This window comes from Brassica napus, chromosome A8 (assembly GCF_020379485.1).
Source record: "Brassica napus cultivar Da-Ae chromosome A8, Da-Ae, whole genome shotgun sequence".
Classification (NCBI taxonomy): Eukaryota; Viridiplantae; Streptophyta; class Magnoliopsida; order Brassicales; family Brassicaceae; genus Brassica; species Brassica napus.
In genome coordinates this window covers 19,157,581-19,176,399 of record NC_063441.1, presented here as the reverse complement: position 1 = coordinate 19,176,399, position 18,819 = coordinate 19,157,581, and the positions used below count along the sequence as shown (strand labels likewise).

The following is an 18,819-nucleotide window of genomic DNA, read 5'->3' as shown; positions in this document are numbered from 1 at the left end:
AGTTTTAATGTATATTTAATATTTATTTAATATGGTAAGACCACTAATACTAGGCAATGTGTTTTTGTTATCAGTTAAAATGTTTCAGTTAGATATTAAATAATAGTTAGTTCTTAAAAGTCAATTCAAATAAAGTTTGTATGATAAAAATAATACACAATAGGAAAATGACAAAAATATATAGTAGTAAAAATATCTTTAGTGAGTAATATATTTCTAACCTATTTACTATTAGGGATATATGTATTTTTCTATCTTTGATTGGATTGTTATTTTATGTCTGTGTGTTATTTTAAAATTAAAAACATGTTCTACTGTTATCGTAATCTACTAAAATATAACTACCATTCTAAATCAATATGTATTTTGTTTATTCGGTTAAAATACTTGAGGTTTTTGGTTTTTTGATGATAACCAAAAATAATTATTATTTTTTTGGTTTCATGTTATATAAATTTTAGACATTTCTGATGTCGAACCAATGGTTTCATATTAGAACTTATAAATGCATGAAAAATCAAATCAAATTTAGAAAATAATTGAAAAAAAAAATTATTAAGATAAATCATTTCATTATAATTTGATCGATAGTGAAAGGAAACAACAACAAAAAATACTCCAACTTCCAAGAGAATTAGAATCATCGCTTGTTATCCTTCTTGATTCGAACAAAAAAATATGGATATCCGTAGCTCTACGAAGCAAAGAAAATACTAATATGCAATATTCGTAAAAAAACGAAGCAAATCACAAATACTAATATTTTTTAAAATGGATATCTGATCTGATCCGTTATATGAATATATATATACATATATTTAATAAATTAAATATATATAGGTTATATAAATATTAGATTTTATATAAGTCTTACAATATTTTTATTTATTAAATTTATGAAATTACTTATTAGTATTCAAAAAGTAAATAGGCTTTTTTATTTTTGTAATAAAATTTTATTATTTTATATTATTTAGATTTTTAATTTATTTTTATCGAATCATATACCAGTTAACATCTAAAATTTTTCGGATATTCAGGGCACCGAATATTTGGATAGCTACGAATCGAATCGAATCGGATAATTGATTATTTGGACGAAACAAATCGGATCACAATATCTCTAAAACCCCGAATATCCTATTCTTGCTCACATCTACATGTATGTGTATGTAAAAATATATAAAAATAGTTGATAAATATATAAAGATACCGTTAATTAACATTAAAATACATTTTTGTTCAAAATAACACATGAAAGATAAAATTCTTAAAATAGAAATTAAGTAAAAATAAAATAGGTATATTCATTAGTGATATTTGTTGCAAATTATCTTTTTATGTAGAACATTTGTATAACCCATAAAATCATGTATGTGAGTTTATATCCAAAAAAACGTAAAATAATATATATTATGAACACATTTATATAGAATTTGGTTAAGAAGTTTTTTGTACATGACACGTTAGTGTATTCGAGAGGCCACATGGCGAACATAGTGTGAACAAATTAAATAACAATGTTTTTCTTTAATATATAGGGAATATATATATATATATATAGTTATTATTTAATTAAGAAAATATCTAATATATAACTTGAAAAAAACTCTATAGTAAAAAACGATCTAATCTTTCTCACTTTCCTACAAGTATCTCAAGACAACAAAATATAATTATTTAATTTATTTTCTTTAGCTAATAATTTTAATTAATTTTAATTTAAAAAATTGAACAAATCTATAAATGACAAAATGTGTCAAAGAATTCTCGTGAGATTTTTTTTAAAAAAAATCATCTAATTATCCCGTCTCATCCTTCTTTCTTTTTCATTGTTTTTTATTTCAGTGTCAAATATTTTCATGAAAATTTATAGGATGTCCCCAAAGGGACTATTCTCATGACAATTCCAAGGAAATGTTTTCCAATATACCACTCCATTCCTAGACCACCAACACTTAATTATATTTCTTGTCTTCTTTTCAAAGACTTCTTCTCTGTTCTTACCTTATGGTTCTTCTCTGTTCTTACCTTCATGCCCTCCTCCCCATGACTAAGCAGATGATCTAACAATCTAACATATATATAATTACAATTGATTGTAAGGTTAAATAGTTCAATACCTTAATTGAAAGTGTAGATCGTTTTTAATACAATTTGCATATACAAAAAATATTAGGGCACACAGAAAGAAAAATACCTATAGCAATATAGAAATCTCGTCTTACGTAAATTCAAGACGGAGTTAGGTTTAGGAGAGAGGGGTCAAGTGACTTCTATAAATTTTTAGAAAACAAATTTTCGCTTGTATTTTAAAAAAAAAAAAATCTGATAAAATATTGTAAAATAAGCTTGTTGACCATATTATGTTTTTGCTGAAAATCAAATTAACCCCACAATATTATAAATCTACTATTTTTCTTCCTTGGTAATGTCTATTTTATAATCGTTTAGTTATTAATTTATTTTATCAATTTTAATTTCCCCTTTTTCGTACTTCAGATTATGAATATTTTAAACAGTATATAGTTTGAGAAAAACAGATATCCGAGACTTTTGCAAAATCTAAAATAAACGCTTTTCAACTTAATTTACAAAGTTTTTTTTTTTTACGACGTCTATCTTCTAAGATCAAGTGGTAGTCGGGTCTGAGTCCTTCCGAAGAGACGCTCTACTTAATTTACAAAGTTAAATAACAAAATTCTAAGATTTTTACAAAAATAAAATAGGAAACGCTTTTCAACATAAATGATATAAGATGTCCAAACAATAAACCATGAAAAAAAGATTTCCAAACAATAAACATTTAGATTACTAAAATTCAACTTCGATGTACTTTATAACAAATCTTAAAAAAAAAGTAGAGAAATAGAAAAATTTGATTTTTTATTAAAATTATCATGACAGTTCAAATATATTTTTTACAAAAATTTACACACCTGTTAATATCTAAATTATATTACGTACTCACGTAAAATATATTCTGATATGCATCTAGCATCAGCTAATGCATCGAAATTTGTGTAATAAAATTAACGACGCCTGAAATCTAGTTACAATAACATTCATCTGTTGGTCGCAAAAGTTACCAAAAAAACTTTCCAAAACGTTACCAAACTACGTCAGTATCAATCATTGAGATCCAATGGGAATACATAAATACTAACATCGAATGTATGACACTGGTTCCGATTTGAATATTTCCACTAGTTTCTCCAACCAGGAAGGATAAGAAAAGCTGAAAAGAAAAAACTTAAGAAGACCAAGAAACAAATTAGTTGGGTCGTTGACATAATAATTGAACAATGATATGCATCTTTCTTCACGAAAACTTGAGGTAAAAAATAAGAAAATGAATCGTTGACATTTGATGCACGTTCTTACACGATTGCGATAGATTGGCGCAGACATGCCTCTATGATTACTGAGTCTGAGCTGCAAGCGAAACATATAGAAAATATGGTAATAACCCATACTCTATATAAAGGCATGCGCATGTTACGAAGAATCATAAACCAAAACAAAAAGAAAAAAAAAACGTTCAAGAAGCAAGCAAAATACGAATGACATCTTCTCCAGGGATGGGGCATTCAGCCCATCTCGTTTATGCTCTTGGTTTTGTTATCATGGCAACAATGGTTGCTGCTTCTTATGAGCCCTACACATATAGCTCTCCACCACCACCGTCACCAGTGTACAATTCTCCTGCACCAAAGGTTGATTATAAATCACCACCACCACCTTATGTATACACCTCTCCACCACTTCCACCGCATTATTCGCCATCTCCTAAAGTAGATTATAAGTCTCTACCACCACCTTATGTCTACAGTTCTCCACCACCACCACCATACTATGCACCTTCTCCTAAGGTAGACTACAAATCTCCACCACCTTCTTATGTATACAACTCTCCACCACCACCATCTTATTCACCTTCTCCTAAAGTTGATTATAAATCTCCACCACCTCCTTATGTCTATAGCTCTCCACCACCACCCCCATACCTCTACAACTCACCACCACCACCGCCGTATTACTCACCTTCTCCGAAAGTGGATTACAAATCTCCTCCACCTCCTTATGTTTACAACTCTCCACCACCACCATACTATTCACCTTCTCCCAAAGTAGACTACAAATCTCCACCACCTCCTTACGTCTATAGCTCTCCACCACCACCCCCATATGTTTACAACTCACCACCACCGTACTACTCTCCTTCTCCAAAAGTAAATTACAAGTCTCCTCCACCACCGTATGTATACAATTCACCACCACCACCATACTATTCACCTTCTCCAAAGCCCACATACAAATCTCCACCACCTTCATACATTTATAATTCTCCACCACCACCATATTACTCACCTTCTCCAAAGGTTGACTACAAATCTCCACCACCTCCTTATGTTTACAAATCTCCTCCACCACCATATTACTCGCCTTCACCTAAACCAACATACAAGTCCCCACCACCTCCATATGTTTACAACTCTCCTCCACCACCATACTACTCACCTTCACCCAAACCCACATACAAATCTCCACCACCACCATATGTCTACAGTTCTCCACCACCACCATACTACTCTCCTTCTCCTAAACCCGCATACAAATCTCCACCCCCACCATATGTCTACAGCTCTCCACCACCACCGTACTACACGCCTTTACCTAAACATGCATACAAATCTCCACCACCACCATATGTCTACAACTCTTCCCCACCACCGTACTACTTGCCTTCGCCTAAGCATGTTTACAAATCCCCACCACCACCATATGTCTACAGCTCCCCACCTCCACCTTACTATTCTCCTTCTCCTAAAACTACATATAAATCTCCACCACCACCATATGTCTACAGTTCTCCACCACCACCATATTACTCGCCTTCTCCTAAGCCTGCATACAAATCCCCACCACCACCATATGTCTACAGCTCCCCACCTCCACCTTACTATTCTCCTCCACCTAAACATGCATACAAATCTCCCCCACCGCCATATGTTTACAACTCTCCACCACCACCATACTATTCTCCATCACCTAAGGTTGTGTACAAATCTCCACCACACCCACATGTATGTGTTTGTCCACCTCCTCCTCCATGCTACTCTCCTTCTCCAAAGATTGAGTACAAATCTCCACCAACACCATATGTTTACCATTCTCCACCTCCCCCATCTTATTACTCGCCTTCACCTAAACCCGCATATAAATCTCCACCACCACCATATGTCTACAGCTCTCCACCACCACCATACTACTCGCCTTCACCTAAACCCGCCTACAAATCTCCACCACCACCATATATCTACAGCTCTCCCCCACCACCATACTACTCACCTTCCCCTAAGACAACATACAAATCTCCACCACCACCATATGTCTACAACTCTCCACCACCACCATATTATTCTCCTTCTCCAAAAGTAGAGTACAAGTCTCCACCACCACCATATGTATACAGCTCTCCCCCTCCACCACCATATTATTCACCTTCTCCAAAGGTTGAATACAAATCTCCACCACCACCATATGTATACAGCTCTCCACCTCCACCACCATATTATTCTCCTTCTCCGAAGGTTGATTACAAATCTCCTCCGCCCCCGTATGTATACAGCTCTCCACCTCCACCACCTTATTACTCTCCTTCGCCGAAGGTTGAATACAAATCTCCTCCACCACCGTATGTCTACAGCTCTCCACCTCCACCACCTTATTACTCTCCTTCGCCGAAGGTTGAATACAAATCTCCTCCACCACCGTATGTCTACAGCTCTCCACCTCCACCACCTTATTACTCTCCTTCGCCGAAGGTTGAATACAAATCTCCTCCACCACCGTATGTCTACAGCTCTCCACCTCCACCACCTTATTACTCTCCTTCGCCGAAGGTTGAATACAAATCTCCTCCACCACCGTATGTCTACAGCTCTCCACCTCCACCACCTTATTATTCTCCTTCGCCGAAGGTTGAATACAAATCTCCTCCACCACCGTATGTCTACAGCTCTCCACCTCCACCACCTTATTACTCTCCTTCGCCGAAGGTTGAATACAAATCTCCTCCACCACCGTATGTCTACAGTTCTCCACCTCCACCACCATATTACTCTCCTTCTCCGAAGGTTGAATACAAATCTCCTCCACCACCATATGTTTACAGTTCTCCACCTCCACCACCATATTACTCTCCTTCGCCGAAGGTTCAATACAAATCTCCTCCACCACCATATGTCTACAGTTCTTCACCTCCACCTCCTTATTACTCTCCTTCCCCAAAGGTTGAATACAAATCTCCTCCACCACCATATGGCTACACATCTCCACCACCACTAACATATTCTCCTTCACCAAAAGTTGAATACAAATCTCCTCCCCCACCTTCATATTATTAACCTGGTATATGTAACTCATAAATAAGACATCAAGTCTCATATGATGTCCTATGTTTTTTATTATTCTGTTCCTCGTTCTTTTTAAATTTTCAAGGTTCATATGAATTCTTTGGCTATTGAAATTTCATTTAAATTCATGTTTCCATTTGTAATTCCTATGGGAGGGCTGCCTTTCATTCATATGTAACCTGTTATAATTCTATAAATTGTGTTCTTTACCTTATTATTTGTAATATCTATGCTATATGTTACCACTATTATGCTATCTGGATTGTCTATATATTTATGACCATGATTAATAAAGCTACGCTGGTAACACAGTTTCTCATAGTTCTCGTGAGTCTCTACAAAAAAAAAAGCACATCTGAAAATTGTACTTTATGACGCAGGAAATCTAGTTACAAGAACATTCATCTGTTGGTCGCAAAAGTTACCAAAAAACCTTTAAAACAAAAAAATAAGTTTAACTTGAGCGCAAGCTGTTCTAAGCCAATGAATCCCAACATTGTTTTACATCAGGAAGACGAGGCAATAAGTTCTCAAAACATATAAAATCTAAATGCAACATCCCAAACATGAGCTTTTAACATTTGTGAACTTAATAGCTAGTTGCCTTCGGGACTAAAACGACGTCGGGCAAGCCTCTGTTGTCGCCGGTGTATACCGACGGAACCATGCAAGTGATCATCACCATTAGACAATCCCAAAGGGTCAGGGTCCCTAACGATCTGAGGAAAACGACAGCGTTGGTGTATACGTATGGCCACGTCAATGCCCGTTAAGGTTTCTCGTCCGCGTTGGTGTATACGTATGGCCACGTCAATGCCCGTTAAGGTTTCTCGTCCGCGTTGTACAACAGGGGACAGTTTCTGTTGGTAGTGCCTTCCAATTAACCGAGCCCCTGCCTCCATTCCCAACAAGAAGAAGATGCCTAGCTTCTTCCCAGATTTTCTGTTTCCACAAGTCGTTACCCGATGCCATACACTGACTCTCTCTGCAAATGCAAGCTATCTTCGCGAGACTCGCTCCCGGAAGGGACTCCACTATCTTCACCTTAAGCTCTGTTGGTACTATCACCAGATGAGTTCTCAAGTAAAATCTTTTTCAAGAAGAATGGTTCGCTTAACCTTTTGCTATCCACCGGATCTGGACCATCCGTACTCGTCTGGTTCTTCTCTGATTGGTTTGCCTCAACGGATGTTATGCCGAGTGATCGGTGAAGTTCCTCAAGTATTGAATCGATCAGTTGGAGGAGTTCAGGGATAGTGGTTGTATCGTATACTTCACGTATTGGGGTTTCTCTAGTCTCGGGGCTTTTCAGCGGCAGCTTCATTTTGGAACTAAGGTAAGCTAAGATCGGAGAGAGACAGAAGAATGAATCAAATAAACAAGAAGGATAAGTTCGAATCAGATAATGGTTCCTGATTCCGAGGGTCAACAACTAAGATGATATTATGGCGGTTAATACGGACCAGACACAATGGCGGTTAGATATATATATCGGCCGTGTTTGGGGTCCATAAATAAAATAAAACAACACAGTTTCACATTTAAATACACAGAACTAGAATATAATTCATAGTGATTTGTAATATTTAAATTCTGAAAACAAGAAATTAGATGAATTATTAGTCCTTTTTAGAATAATAATTCATCTAATTTCTTGTTTTCAGAATTATTATTCAAAAGTGCTAGTTTAGCTAGAAAAATTAGAAATTTAACGCATGCTAGACCAGCTCAAAAGTTAACATATTGTTTAGTTTATTAGAGAGAGAAGTTTTAATAATTGCAAACTAGTACTTTTGAATACTAATTCGATTTATAATATTTAATGCAAATAATGTGGTTAAAGAAATGTAGAAAGATAATCATGGTGAAATCTGTAAACAAAAAAAAATCATGGTGAAATCTTTTCCATACATATCCAAACTAAATATGTACCAATCTTCTGGAGAAAACCATAGTCAGTAACCCATTGTTATTAAGTATTGATTTAGTAATTATTTAAACAAATGCATCAGAAAAGAAGGCGTATAAACCCCCAAAAAGATCCTTCCAATAATCAAAACTATAGACTATAGTACAAACCAAATAAAATAATCAACGAATACACATACACATACGACAGTCCCTACCACACCAAATTCGACCGTTACTCACAACGTTCCAACCCCATCAAATCTCTTTTTCCTTTTTATCATTCAAAAAAACTTGCTTTTATTATCGTAGCCGTTAGCTCTCCGCGCCTAGTTAAAAAAAAAAACCTAACTTTCTCAATCACATCAAATTCAATCTCCCTTATCAAAAATCAAATCCAAATCTTTCCAAAATCTAGACCCTTCTTGAATCCCTTCAATGGCGGCTCTAGCACCCGGGATCCTCCAGAAGCTAATCGACGGCATGAAGACCGGAGTCAAACCCACGGGAGAACACAGAAGCTCTCTCCTCCAAGTCACGGACATCGTCCCCATCGACCTCGACGAGAAGAATCTGTTGCCGAAACAGGGCTTCTTCATCAAACTCTCCGACTCTTCCCACTCCATCTACGTCACCCTCCCCTCCGACCAAGACGACGTCGTTTTGAGCAACAAGATGCAGCTCGGCCAGTTCATCTACGTCGACAGGCTCGATCCGGGTACCCCAGTTCCTATCGTGCAAGGCGCGAGGCCCATCCCGGGGAGGCATCCTCTGCTCGGGACTCCCGAGGTCAGCGCGAGGGGGAAGAATGAGAATGAGAGGCCTAGGAGAGGGTCTTGGGGTCAAAACGGCGACGTCGCGTCTCCTTTTGTGTTAAAGTCTGGGACTTGGGGTCAAAACGGTGACGTTGCGTCTCCTTTTGTGTTAAAGTCCGGGACTTTGGATTTTGATCAGTGTACTCCGGTGGCGAAACAGAGGAGGTTTGGGTTTGGGGCGGCGTCTCCGATGACGAGGGGTGGTGTAAGGTGTTCATATGGAGGAAAGATGGGGGATTTGAGAGGGGAGAGTCCTGGTTCGGTGATGAGGAAGAGCTGCGTTGTGCCTCGGAGCTCCAAGTTTCCGAGGAGTAGGAGTGTTTGCGACAGAGAGACGACGGCGAAGATGATCTCTGTTTCTTCTGCTCTTCTTAGTCCTTTTAAATCCTCTGTAGGTACATTTGTATTATTGAGTGTGTGCTTTGTTGGCTTGAGCGTGAGGGTTGTTTTGACAATGGAGATTTTGCAGGCAAAGAAGAGTAACTCGCCGCCTCCGAGTGTACGTACTAGACGAGCAACGGCTGCAGCTGCTTTGATGGAAGAGGAGAGAGAAGCTCCCAAGTCTATTTCGAAATTGGCTTCTCCAAAGAATAGTAAGGTGGAGAAACTAGAGAAGAGTTGGAGTCTAACAGGAAGACTCAGCACACTGAGCAAGGTGATTGAGTTTGTTAGTACCTTATTAAGACTTTTGTTTGGTGATGCTGAGAGATGTCTTTTGATGTGGCACAGGAAGCTATGCAGCAGAGGGAGACGGCTCAGAAGATAGCTCTTCAGGCTTTGAGAGAAGCTACAGTCGCTGAAACAGTTGTTCGTCATCTCAAGTATACAACTCAATCTCCCTTTTGTTGTTTTGATTCTGTGATTTATGAGTTTGAAAATGTGATCAAGTTTCTTGCGGAAATGCAGAACATTAGCCAGTCTGAGCAAATCAGCAAAACCTGATTGCCCTGCAGTCTGCTTCGAGAAGTTCTTGGAGTTTCACAAGCAGATATCTGAAACCATGAGAGAGATCTCTTCCATTGAAGCAGCTGTTTTATCAGCCAGCGAGAACAACAAGTCTGAAGATAGATCAACGTCTTTGATACTTAACGAGATCCAGCACAACTCTATTGATCAGGAGAAAACTGCAACGAAGAGAAGAACTACTACTTCCCTGAAGCAGCAGCAAAACCACAAGCAACTGAGGTCAAACGATGAGAACAAGAACCCATCAGCTCCTCCTCCTCCTTCTTCCGGGTTAGGAAACACAGCGAGGTTGGCTAAAGAGACAGAGAAAGAAGCTGCAAACTGGTTCATGGAGTTTATAGACAAGGCTCTAGAGAAAGGGATGAAGAAGTGTAAAGACACAGGAGATGCAGATGTTAAGAAGGTTCCACAGTCTCTGATTCTCCAAGTTGTAAACTGGGTGGAAGCAGAACAGTCTGCTGATAATAACACTAGACGGCAACTACATCCAAGAGCATCACAGATCACTAGAAAGCTCAGAATCAAAATGAAGAATCCTTGAATCATAAAAGTGAAGATAATAAGATTTTTTTATTATTGTTCCCACATCTACTGTGAAAAAAGCTTTTTTAGTTTCCACTGCTTATAGAAATATTATTGTTTTATTCATAAAGTGGTTATTCCCCAATATCAAGAAATGATTCATTCATACATAGCTTTATGTGTAAAATGTGCTGAAGATAAAATTTATCATCATAATCTAGAAAACCAACTCCAGGTTTCCCAAAGCAAAACCATTATTAACCAACCAACCTCGAGGGATAGGTTCGGTTTAGAGCCAAGCGGGGTTCTTGATGGCAGTGACAACAGCCTTGACTTGCAAGTAATTGTTGAGACTGTAGATACCTTTCTCTCTTCCAATGCCACTCATCTTATACCCTCCAAATGGAATTGTGGCATCAAACACATCGAAACAGTTTATCCAAACGCTTCCAACCCTCAGCGCTCGCATCAGCCTATTCGCTGTGTCCAGATTCTGTGTGAACACTCCTGCAGCTAGACCGTATCTTGAGTTGTTCGCCCTTGCAATAACCTCATCCAGATTCCTATTGAAACATCAATTGCCATCAGTAAATTTAAACAGAAAAAAAGAGAGGACATATTTGGTTTTAGCATTGGGTCTGTACTTGAACTTAAGTATGGTCTGAACTGGTCCGAAGATCTCGTCTTTTGCTATGAGCATGTCATCCTGCCATGTTCAATACAGAACCATATAAATAAATTTAAAGGAATTGTTGTTTAAGGGTAATATTATGTTCTACTTACCTTGACGTCAGAGAAGACAGTGGGTTGAATGTAGTAACCCTTGGAGCCATGACGGTCACCTCCAGCTTGTAAGGTGGCTCCACTATCGACTCCATGTCTAATGTACTTCAGGATTTTCTCGAACTGCTCTGAGTCCACCTGTTTTTTTATTTCCAAACCAAGTTAGGAATGTGGAAATGCTCTTTTGTCTTTCACTGAGAGTATGGTTACTGTTTCTCTACCTGGGGACCTTGCTCAATGCCTGACTTGAAGGGATCTCCAACAGCGCGGTTGATTGCACGAGCTTTGGCTTTCTCTACAAACTCATCATACACGCGTTCATGTACAAATGTACGCGAGCCAGCACAGCAGCATTGTCCCTAAGAGTTAGCCAGAAGAGGTTATTATCAGGAAGCTATTGCTTCTTACGAGTGTACATTCATTGTTACCTGGTTAAAGAAGAGAGCGAAATGAGCCATCTCAACGGCCTGATCCACATCAGCATCTTCACATACAATGAAAGGTGACTTGCCTCCAAGCTCAAGGGTCACTGCCTTGAGGTTACTTTTTGAAGCCAACTCAAGAATAATCTTTCCAACATCAGTAGACCCGGTGAAAGCAACCTGTAGAGTAGAGAGTATTTATCTGAAAATTCTATCGAATCTTTAAAACTATTGAATGTCTGTCTATTCAAGGTGTGTGTGTTTTAAACCTTATCAATGTCCATGTGACTAGCAATGGCTGCACCAGCGGTAGGACCAAATCCAGAAACTATATTCACAACTCCTTCAGGAAGTCCAGCCTCATGAAGTAGTCTTCCAACAAGAAGAGCAGAGAGAGGAGTCTGCTCAGCGGTCTTGAGCACAACGGTGTTCCCGCAAGCTAAAGCTGGTCCAAGCTTCCACGAGAGCATGAGAAGAGGGAAGTTCCATGGGATGATCTGTCCAGCGACTCCAATCGGCTCGTGGAGCGTCTGCACGTGGTGGGAACCGTCTCCAGGAACCGTCATTCCATGGATCTTGTCTGCCCAACCTGAGAAACTCACAACAAAAAGACATAATCATTAAAGAGATCAAGAAAAAGAATCATACAATATTAGATTAGTGATTTTGTTCAACTCACCAGCATAGTAACGGAACACTCTAGCAAGCATAGGAACTTCAATATTGGCAGACTGCTCATAAGGCTTCCCGTTGTCCCAAGTCTCAAGAGCAGCAATCTCGTCGTTGTGTTTCTCAATCAAGTCAGCGAAACGAAACAGTATCTTCGACCTCTCCTGAAGAAAACGAATCCAAACATGTGAGAGTCACTCTCAACAAGCATAGATGTTGAAAAAGAAACGTTTTTATTACATAAGCAGTCATTCTAGGCCATGGACCCTGGTCAAAGGCCTTGCGCGCGGCTACAACCGCACGGTTCACGTCTTCCACGTCACCCTCAGCCACCTGAGCTATCACTTCCCCAGTTCTTGGATCCAACGTGGGGAAAGTCTTTCCTGTAATACATTATTCAATATTAGTGTAACAATCATCAATAATAATATTCACTGAGTTTCATTACAATTCCAAGAATCTCTGACCTGAGGCTGAATCAACGAACTTTCCGTTGATTAGGAGCTGAGTGTGCTCGACTTTCACTGGTGGAGTGATGGTGTCTTCGAGAGAAGCAGCGAGGTTGCTGTACCTGCGAGCTCCTCTGTTCAGGAGAGGATCTTTACCTGAAGAGAATCATTCAAATCACATCGATAGAGAATCCAAAAATCTTGGAGATCACCGAATCAATTAATCAGGAAATATAAAATACAAACAGAAAGATAGATATTCTTCGAGAGGATCTAGACTGTTCCTCTGAGTCCGACCGGATCAGCCGATAAGATATATATAAAAAAAAAAGTGGATCTGCGATTAACCTAAGAAAATGAATCATCGCATCGGATAGGTGTATACCTCTAAGGGAGAAGAGAGAAGAGGAGGAGATGAGGGAGCGAGATAGAAGCGAGGACACTCTTCTTGACGCCATGGAAACTAAGTACAGTAGTCGCGGTGAAGACTTTCTCTCTTCTTTGTATCGGGTATGCTCTGAAGGAGGACTTAGTATGGTTTCGTTATATAGCAAACGTAGGAAGAACCGCTTTTAAGACATACAGTATCTGATATTATCCGTTCACACAGGCCAGTTAGACCAAAAGAGAACAGTTGTCGGAACATTATTCGCGACCACTTGCATAAAATAATATATTTTATGTGGTGCAAATAATGTTTGGAATTATTGTAAGTTTTAATATCATATATATCAATATTATGTTCACATAATATTGAAAATAAACAAACATATTTTTTGACCAAAAAAAACAAAAATATTTAATATTTATATATATATATAAACAACGCATTAGAATGAAATAAGTTTTTTTCTCAGAGCTAATGTATATAATATATTATTCTAATTTTAATACGAACTATAATGTTTGAAAATCATATATATGAAGATTATTTTGACAAAAAATCATTTCTTATTTTATTAGTTTTTGCAAAAAATAAATAAACATTATATCATTTGGAAAATTTAGTTAAAAAAACTTGATATATTTAGGTTAATAAATTATGAAGAAAAATCGTGAAATTAATTATCAGAAATTCATAAGCAAGAAATATGGTGTCACTGACTCACTTGGTTGGTTCATTCGGACAAATCATACCTTATTAGTTTATTTAGCATTCAATGTCGTCGAAAAAAGCATTCACTAAACAAGAATGAAAGAGAAAATAATATTATTTCCCGATTCTTTTCCAATTTTGAAAATCTTAAGTATATATAACTCCTATAAGAGTGGATTTGAGTGGTTCACCTACCGCACTAAAAATAGGTCATTATATCAAATGTGATTATGTGAACATGTGAAAGTATATTAGTTATATATTATATCATTATAATATAGTTTAGTCAGCGTCTGTGTTTGAATTAAAATTAAGATAAACTTGGAGAAATTTGGGATTTTGGTATCAATTGCTATGACATGTGTTTATGCTAAAACTGGCTCTCAATCTTCGCCACTAGGCCCACCACGGCTAATCATGATTGGTTTAGATCCGGTCACTGACACAATCTTAGCCACATTAGACCCACAAGGATTTGTAACATTCCTTTCACTATCTTTTTTAGTAATAAAGAACTCGGTTTTTCCATTAGTGTTTTTCGTTTCTTAGAGCATCTCCAAAAGAACTCTATTTTTTCCTCTATAATTTACATTAAAATAGAGTAACTCTATTATAGAATTGAATTTACTCCAATAGTTCACTCTATAATAGAGTTACTCTATAACAGAGTGAAATATAGAGTAATCTTATTTTTTTACTCCAAATATAGAGTGAAAAAACCAAAATACTCTATATTTCACTCTATAACTCTATTATAGAGTGAACCATTGGAGCAAATCCAACTCTATAATAGAATTACTCTATTTTAGAGTAAAATATAAAGAAAATTATAGTGTAACATTGGAGATGGTCTTATATCGTTTTCGTAAAAGATTTCGGCTCAACTAAAACCAAATTTAGTGGACCGTTCAAACTGAAATGCTTGGCTTCAACTAGGAAGAGACGTACGAAACTGAAACAGCAGTATTCAGGGTCGGTACTTGTTATCAGACGAAATATATCTGCGTAATATACACCTCTACGAATGTTCAAAAAAAAAAAAAAAACACATCTACAAAAATTATTGTGTATTCGTGAAAAGGGGCTCCTTTGCATGATATTTGATTTTGCAAAAGCTGGGTTCTATAGTATTAGTGGGCCTAATAATATGATAGCCTAAGCGACCCAAGTCCTGCTATCCAATTATCTTTGGACAGTATCTGTGTTACCTGGGAGACTTATGAGAGCCATATTACAAAACGATTCAAGGACATCAAATTAAATACAGTAGAAAACTATATAAAAAAATTGTAAATGAAACTTGTTATTCGGTAACTAATTTATCTTATATACTTCCCTATGTAATAGTTCAATGGTTGTGTTATCACTGGTAAATATATCACATACACATCAACATAAACACTTACAATTAACAGCATAAAACTGTTTTGTTTTATGATTAGAGCCTCCTCTACAAGAATATATCTGACACTTGCTAATCCTCTCTATGTTGTGTGATTTGGCCGAGCTTCGAACCCAAGCATACGTTGCACGTGAAATAGCGCGTGGCGTAAACGTGGTGTCTGGCAAGTGAGTATCATCAAGAAGCGAATAAGAAAAACAGACAGACCAAAAAGCCAAGACAACGATATATTCGAGGCAAAAGCAGTTTCGTCCGTATTATTTATCATCACATAATAATTTCGCAATTAACTCGTCGGAATTATAACCCACAAAATAAAATAACATAAATGAAATTGATATTTTACAGTCTTACTATCGAATCTTTTACTTCTTAATTCTTATATATTCCGCTTCACTTCACATCCAAACAAATCCTGCAAAAAAAAAACCCTAATCCCCTCTCTCTCGTCTTCTATCGGCAGTAGCAATGGATGCCACCAAAGAAGCCTCTGTCACCGATTTGAAGCGACCGAGAGAAGAGGATGATAACAACAACACCGCCGCCGTCGCCTCCATGGAGACAAAGGAGCCGGCTTGTTTCTCCTCCGTGATTCCCGGGTGGTTCTCCGAGATGAGTCCCATGTGGCCAGGTCAATTCTCGTTCTTGTCTTTTTTTTTTTTCATAAAGGTATCTCCTTTTTTTATTACAAAACCTGATGATGTCTTTTTGGGGATGCAGGAGAGGCACACTCTTTGAAGGTTGAGAAGGTTTTGTTTCAAGGCAAATCAGATTACCAAGATGTCATTGTTTTCCAGGTTAACACAAACATTAAAAAGACAATGACTTTTGGTTGAATCTGCAATCATATCTCTGTTTTTTTATGTTTGGTTTGTTTATTTAGTCTGCGACGTATGGGAAAGTTTTGGTTTTGGATGGAGTCATACAACTTACGGAGAGAGACGAGTGCGCTTATCAGGAGATGATCACTCATCTGCCTTTGTGCTCTATCCCTAACCCAAAGAAGGTAAAAAAAATACTCAAAAGACTATTTATTACTTTTTTTTTTCTTCTCCGGTGAAGTATGATGAGTTAAATAATTACTTGTGAAGAAATGTAGTAACCAGACGTCCTTTATCAGATGTGAATTTTGTAGCTGGCATAAATGATTAGACTCACAGAGTGGTGATAAGAATGTCCACTAGAGAAAAAGGTTGATGATGAACATTCTTTTTAGCTTTTTTATTGTCAAAAAAAAAGGGTATATTGTCCCACGTTCAGAGAACTCAAGTTACTTTATTGGGTAGTAATAATAAAATAGAGGCAAATGTTTTTAACTGCGTCAAATGATTATTTAGGACTTGCTTGAATAAAAGTAGATAGTCAAAGCTTCTAACATCCAATTTAACTAGTTGAAGATTATGGTTTAGTGAAACAGATGAACATTTATAGCTTCTTGTATCTGATCAGTGACTTTCTTGTTTTTTTTTCATAGGTGTTGGTCATTGGAGGAGGAGATGGAGGTGTCCTGCGGGAAGTTGCACGCCATTCCTCTGTTGAGCAGATTGACATGTGTGAGATTGATAAAATGGTGGTTGATGTGAGTTCTCACATACTTTTCACCTTCTCCTCCATCTCTGTATGAGTAAATGGGAATGTTCATATGCGTTTCGTTGCCACGTTCGTTGAATCTACAGGTCTCTAAGCAGTTTTTCCCTAACGTAGCAATTGGATTCGAGGATCCTCGTGTCAACCTCGTCATTGGCGATGGTGTTGCTTACTTGAAGAATGCTGCTGAAGGTTCATATGATGCCGTCATTGTTGACTCCTCGGATCCAATTGGTACCATCAGAGTTAACCCTTGCTGTTATGTTGAGAAGCAGACTTCGATTATTAACTACTTGTTGCTGGTGTGTGTGTGTCAGGTCCTGCTAAGGAGCTGTTTGAGAAACCTTTCTTCCAATCTGTGGCGAGAGCGCTTCGTCCTGGTGGAGTTGTGTGCACTCAGGCCGAAAGCTTGTGGCTTCACATGGACATAATCGAAGACATTGTTTCCAATTGTCGTGAGATCTTCAAGGGCTCTGTGAACTACGCGTGGACCAGTGTTCCAACATACCCGAGGCATGTTTTGTAACCCTTTTAACATCCAATCTCTCATGTTTTTGTGATTTTGTGTCATTTAACTTCTTTCTTTTTGCAGTGGGGTTATTGGATTCATGCTATGTTCAACTGAGGGACCTGACGTTGACTTCAAACACCCTGTGAACCCAATTGATGACAGCAAATCAAGTGGACCGTTGAAGTTTTATAACGCTGAGGTGAGAACAAAAGAAACTCTTTGATATGTCACTTCATGCATCTTGGCATTCAGATCCTTATCTGCTCTTTCTTCTTATGGGTTTCAGATTCATTCAGCTGCCTTCTGTTTGCCTTCTTTCGCCAAGAAGGTGATCGAGTCAAAAACCAATTGAAAAGGGGGAAGAAGTAGTCTGGAGGATGGTTGCATTTATCAGAATAAAAACTCTTTTTTTTTAACAATTTTTAGAATGCTATGGGGGTGATTGGTTGGGTTTTATCTCCATACTTTAGCTTTATTTATTTTTAAATCACTAAATTTTACCAATCATGCTTTAGCTTTACTTTTAAAAATTAATGTCTACATCAAGTTTTTATTTAATTTTACCAATCATGCTTTAGCTTTATTTTTAAAGCTACAGCAAAAAAAATAAAGCAAAACTTTTTATTATGTATTTTAGGCAAAAATGCTACATCATATTTTTATAAGCTGTAGAATCTGTAAAATGTAAAAAAAGATATCTATAATATCAAATAAATTATATAATCATAATAAAAACTTTTATAAATATTTTAATTTTGAATTTGAGTGTTTTTTTAATTATTAAGATATTTAAATAATATAAATATTATTTACATATCACTTTTAAAATTACAACAAATTTTGATAATTTATAAACAAAAATATTAATATAAATTATTTTAATTCATATAAAATAATAATTATATATATACAACACATATTTCATATATTTTATTTTAAAATATCTACAGCCTATAACTTACAGCTACAACAAATTTAACTACAGTAAAAGTCTCTGCAGAAAAAGTCTACAGTAACAACTTTACAGCTACAACCAATTTATCTACAGCTAAACATCTACAGTTAAATTTTTTAAGCCACAGTCGAACCAATCATCACCTATATTTGTTTCAAGCATGTGTACCTGTGACACTAATGCAAGAGTATGTCTTATCTTAGCATAATGGCATTGCACCCTATCAACAAGTTCCCTTTGCTTTTTCATTGAAGCTGAGAAATTTTATAAGCTTTCTGCCTCACACATTTATTTAAAACTCGGAAGTTTGGTCAA

At 37.0% G+C, this 18,819-nt stretch overlaps 4 protein-coding genes across 5 annotated transcripts; 3 read left to right on the top strand and 1 right to left on the bottom strand.

Moving 5' to 3' along the window:
* The first annotated feature begins 3,498 nt into the window (after positions 1-3,498).
* LOC106436214 (extensin-2-like) lies at positions 3,499-6,630 on the top strand. The gene has a single exon (XM_022690650.2). It carries the CDS (start codon positions 3,564-3,566, stop codon positions 6,408-6,410), a length of 2,847 nt encoding a protein of 948 aa, XP_022546371.2. The 5' UTR covers positions 3,499-3,563; the 3' UTR covers positions 6,411-6,630.
* A 1,746-nt stretch (positions 6,631-8,376) lies between these two features.
* Positions 8,377-10,800, top strand: LOC106436225. Its single transcript, XM_013877183.3, has 4 exons — positions 8,377-9,533; positions 9,612-9,797; positions 9,872-9,963; positions 10,049-10,800. The coding sequence occupies exons 1-4, from the start codon at positions 8,766-8,768 to the stop codon at positions 10,647-10,649; spliced, it is 1,647 nt and encodes a 548-aa protein (XP_013732637.2). The 5' UTR covers positions 8,377-8,765; the 3' UTR covers positions 10,650-10,800.
* On the bottom strand, positions 10,731-13,672 carry LOC106436221 (aldehyde dehydrogenase family 2 member B7, mitochondrial). The gene is made up of 10 exons (XM_013877178.3): positions 13,339-13,672; positions 12,972-13,109; positions 12,745-12,887; positions 12,515-12,668; positions 12,105-12,424; positions 11,842-12,015; positions 11,635-11,772; positions 11,414-11,551; positions 11,275-11,336; positions 10,731-11,193 (listed from the first exon to the last, which is right to left on the bottom strand). The coding sequence occupies exons 1-10, from the start codon at positions 13,409-13,411 to the stop codon at positions 10,920-10,922; spliced, it is 1,614 nt and encodes a 537-aa protein (XP_013732632.2). The 5' UTR covers positions 13,412-13,672; the 3' UTR covers positions 10,731-10,919.
* A 2,151-nt stretch (positions 13,673-15,823) lies between these two features.
* Positions 15,824-18,819, top strand: LOC106436222 (spermidine synthase 1-like). Of its 2 annotated transcripts, XR_007315456.1 has the most exons (9): positions 15,824-16,082; positions 16,172-16,248; positions 16,335-16,457; positions 16,926-17,030; positions 17,128-17,272; positions 17,356-17,551; positions 17,631-17,748; positions 17,836-17,979; positions 18,648-18,819. XR_007315456.1 is itself a non-coding variant. In XM_013877179.3 (8 exons), the coding sequence occupies exons 1-8, from the start codon at positions 15,920-15,922 to the stop codon at positions 17,899-17,901; spliced, it is 993 nt and encodes a 330-aa protein (XP_013732633.1). In that variant the 5' UTR covers positions 15,824-15,919; the 3' UTR covers positions 17,902-18,107. The 2 variants fall into 2 exon arrangements, 1 of the variants encoding a protein (XP_013732633.1); XM_013877179.3 differs by lacking the exon at positions 18,648-18,819 and having other exon boundaries at positions 17,836-18,107.

Bases quoted from the DNA above. Each gene is read 5' to 3' on its own strand.
- LOC106436225 (XM_013877183.3), top strand. From the start codon at position 8,766: ATGGCGGCTCTAGCACCCGGGATCCTCCAGAAGCTAATCGACGGCATG. The intron at 9,534-9,611 runs GTAGGTACATTT...GAGATTTTGCAG, and splicing joins TTAGTCCTTTTAAATCCTCT to GCAAAGAAGAGTAACTCGCC. The intron at 9,798-9,871 runs GTGATTGAGTTT...GATGTGGCACAG, and splicing joins GACTCAGCACACTGAGCAAG to GAAGCTATGCAGCAGAGGGA.
- LOC106436221 (XM_013877178.3), bottom strand. From the start codon at position 13,411: ATGGCGTCAAGAAGAGTGTCCTCGCTTCTATCTCGCTCCCTCATCTCC. The intron at 13,110-13,338 runs GTATACACCTAT...GATTCTCTTCAG, and splicing joins TTCTCTCTTCTCCCTTAGAG to GTAAAGATCCTCTCCTGAAC. The intron at 11,194-11,274 runs GTACAGACCCAA...ATGTTTCAATAG, and splicing joins CAGACCATACTTAAGTTCAA to GAATCTGGATGAGGTTATTG.
- LOC106436222 (XM_013877179.3), top strand. From the start codon at position 15,920: ATGGATGCCACCAAAGAAGCCTCTGTCACCGATTTGAAGCGACCGAGA. The intron at 16,249-16,334 runs GTTAACACAAAC...TTGTTTATTTAG, and splicing joins AAGATGTCATTGTTTTCCAG to TCTGCGACGTATGGGAAAGT. The intron at 17,749-17,835 runs GTGAGAACAAAA...TATGGGTTTCAG, and splicing joins TGAAGTTTTATAACGCTGAG to ATTCATTCAGCTGCCTTCTG.
- LOC106436214 (XM_022690650.2), top strand. From the start codon at position 3,564: ATGACATCTTCTCCAGGGATGGGGCATTCAGCCCATCTCGTTTATGCT.